This window comes from Palaemon carinicauda, chromosome 24, assembly GCF_036898095.1.
Source record: "Palaemon carinicauda isolate YSFRI2023 chromosome 24, ASM3689809v2, whole genome shotgun sequence".
NCBI lineage: Eukaryota > Metazoa > Arthropoda > Malacostraca > Decapoda > Palaemonidae > Palaemon > Palaemon carinicauda.
This window is the reverse complement of record NC_090748.1, coordinates 7,320,843-7,323,342: the sequence shown is the minus strand read 5'-3', so window position 1 is coordinate 7,323,342 and position 2,500 is coordinate 7,320,843. Positions and strand designations below refer to the sequence as shown.

Genomic DNA, 2,500 nt, shown 5'->3' with positions numbered 1-2,500 from the left:
CAAAATCTACACGATTCTCTCTCTCTCTCTCTCTCTCTCTCTCTCTCTCTCTCTCTCTCTCTCTCCGGTGTTTGGTGTCCCCCTGGCTCCAAACGAGTGTTTAGGGAGCGTTTAAAAAATAATTAGCAGAGGTTTAGTGAACAACTTGTTCGGAACATTAGCCCGCACTCAATCCCCCCTCCCCCTCCCCCTTTCCCCCAGGGGAATGTGCTACGTAAGCTCCCGGGTCTTGTTAAATCAGGAGCGCATCGGAAAAGCCGATGATAAATGAATTCGCGTCGACGGTTTCCGAGTGACGTCACACACAAACGCCAGCAGTTCTGGTAGGCAGAGGAAAGTCGGCTTTCAGTTTGAAGCGAATGAATGGACAACGCTTTATTAGGTCGCTCTTTGAATTAGGCGCGACTTTCATTAAAGAACAAACACCGCGAATCAATTAAGAGCTTTGTTCATTTGTTCATCGGCTTCCTTGGTTGCTTTGTAAGTGAACTGGATACGAAGAATGGAAAGTTAAAGACTATATAATGGACGAAGAATGGAAAGTTAAAGACCATATAATGAACGAAGAATGTAAAGTTAAAGACTATAAAATGGACGAAGAATGGAAAGTTAAAGACTATATATAGGACAAAAAATGGAAAGTTAATGGCTGTATAATGAACGAAGAATGGAAAGTTAAAGACTATATGATGGACGAAGAATGGAAAGTTAAAAACTATATATATAATGGACGAAGATTGTAAAGTTAAAGACTATATATTGGAAGAAGAATGTAAAGTTAACGACTATATAATGAACGAAAAATGTAAAGTTAAAGACTATATGATGGACGAAGAATGGAAAGTTAGTCTATATAATGGACGAAGAATGAAAAGTTAAAGACTATATAATGGACGTAGAATGTAAAGTTAAAGACTATATATTGGACGAAGAATGGAAAGTTAAAGACTATATAATGGACGAAGATTGTAAAGTTAAAGACTATATAATGAACGAAGAATGTAAAGTTAAAGACTATATATTGGACGAAGATTGTAAAGTTAAAGACTATATAATGAACGAAGAATGTAAAGTTAAAGACTATATAATGGAAAAAAGAATGGAAAGTTAAAGACTATATAAAGGACGAAGAATGTAAAGTGAAAGACTGTATAATGGACGAATATTGGAAAGTTAAATACTATATAATGGACGAAGAATGTAAAGTTAAAGTCTATATAATGGAAGAAGAATGGAAAGTTAAAGACTATATAATGGACGAAGAATGGAAAGTTAAAGACTTTAATGGAAGAAGAATGTCAAGTTAAAGACTATATAATGGACGAAGAATGTAAAGTTAAAGACTATGTAATGGACGAGGAATGTAAAGTTAAAGACTATATATAGGACGAAGAATGGAAAGTTAAAGACTATATAATGAACGAAGAATGGAAAGTTAAAGACTATATAACAAACGAAGAATGTAAAGTTAAAGACTATATAGCCTAATGGACGAAGAATGGCAAGTTAAAGACTATATAAAGGACAAAGAATGGAAAGTTAAAGACTATATAATGGACGAAGAATGTAAAGTTAGTCTATATAATGGACAAGGAATGGAAAGTTTAAAGACTATATAATGGACGAATAAAGGAAAGTTAAAGACTATATAATGGACGAAAAATGACAAGTTAAAGACTACATAATGGACGAAGAACGGAAAGTTAAAGACTATATAAAGGACAAAGGATGGAAAGTTAAAGACTATATAATGGACGAAGAATGGAAAGTTAAAGACTATATAATGGGCGAAGAATGGCAAATTAAAGACTATATAATGGACGAAGAATGGAAAGTTAAAGACTATATATTGGACGAAGAATGTAATGTTAAAGACTATATGATGGACGAAGAATGGAAAGTTAAAGACTATATAATGAATGAAGAATGGAAAGTTAAAGACTATATAATGAACGAAGAATGGAAAGTTAAAGACTATTGGACGAAGAATGTAAAGTTAAAGACTATATAAAGGACGAAGAATGTAAAGTTAAAGTCTATATAATGGACGAAGAATGTAAAGTTAAAGTCTTTATAATGGACGAAGAATGTAAAGTTAAAGACTATATAAAGGACGAAGTATGTAAAGTTAAAGACCATGTAATGTACGAAAAAGGAGTTAAAGTCTATATAATGGACGAAGAATGGAAAATTAGACTACATAATGGCAGATAGGACTGGACTGTCATATAGGTAGGATTTTTTTTTTATTTCTCTGCCTTTTTGTAATAAATGTAGTTGTGTTTCTTAGGTTGGTTACGCTAGGAAACTAAACTGTTGGGATATCTGTTATTATGTGATTATTATATTTATTTTTATTTACTCAGTTAAATCAATTATCGTTGAATTATCAGTGAAAATAAGATTTATACAAAGGAAAAAGATGACATTTCAATTTATAGCAAATATCTCTTATTTTGATATCAAATAGATATAGTTATGCCAATCTGTAGGAACTTGA

The 2,500-nt window shown here is 32.3% G+C and overlaps 1 protein-coding gene across 1 annotated transcript; it reads left to right on the top strand.

Annotated features, from left to right (window-relative positions):
* Positions 1–1,684: 1,684 nt before the first annotated feature.
* LOC137618006 (uncharacterized) lies at positions 1,685–2,011 on the top strand. Its single transcript, XM_068347926.1, has one exon. It carries the CDS (start codon positions 1,685–1,687, stop codon positions 2,009–2,011), a length of 327 nt encoding a protein of 108 aa, XP_068204027.1.
* The last annotated feature ends 489 nt before the right edge of the window (positions 2,012–2,500 follow it).

Coding starts and splice junctions, on each gene's coding strand:
- LOC137618006 (XM_068347926.1), top strand. CDS start 1,685: ATGGACGAAGAACGGAAAGTTAAAGACTATATAAAGGACAAAGGATGG.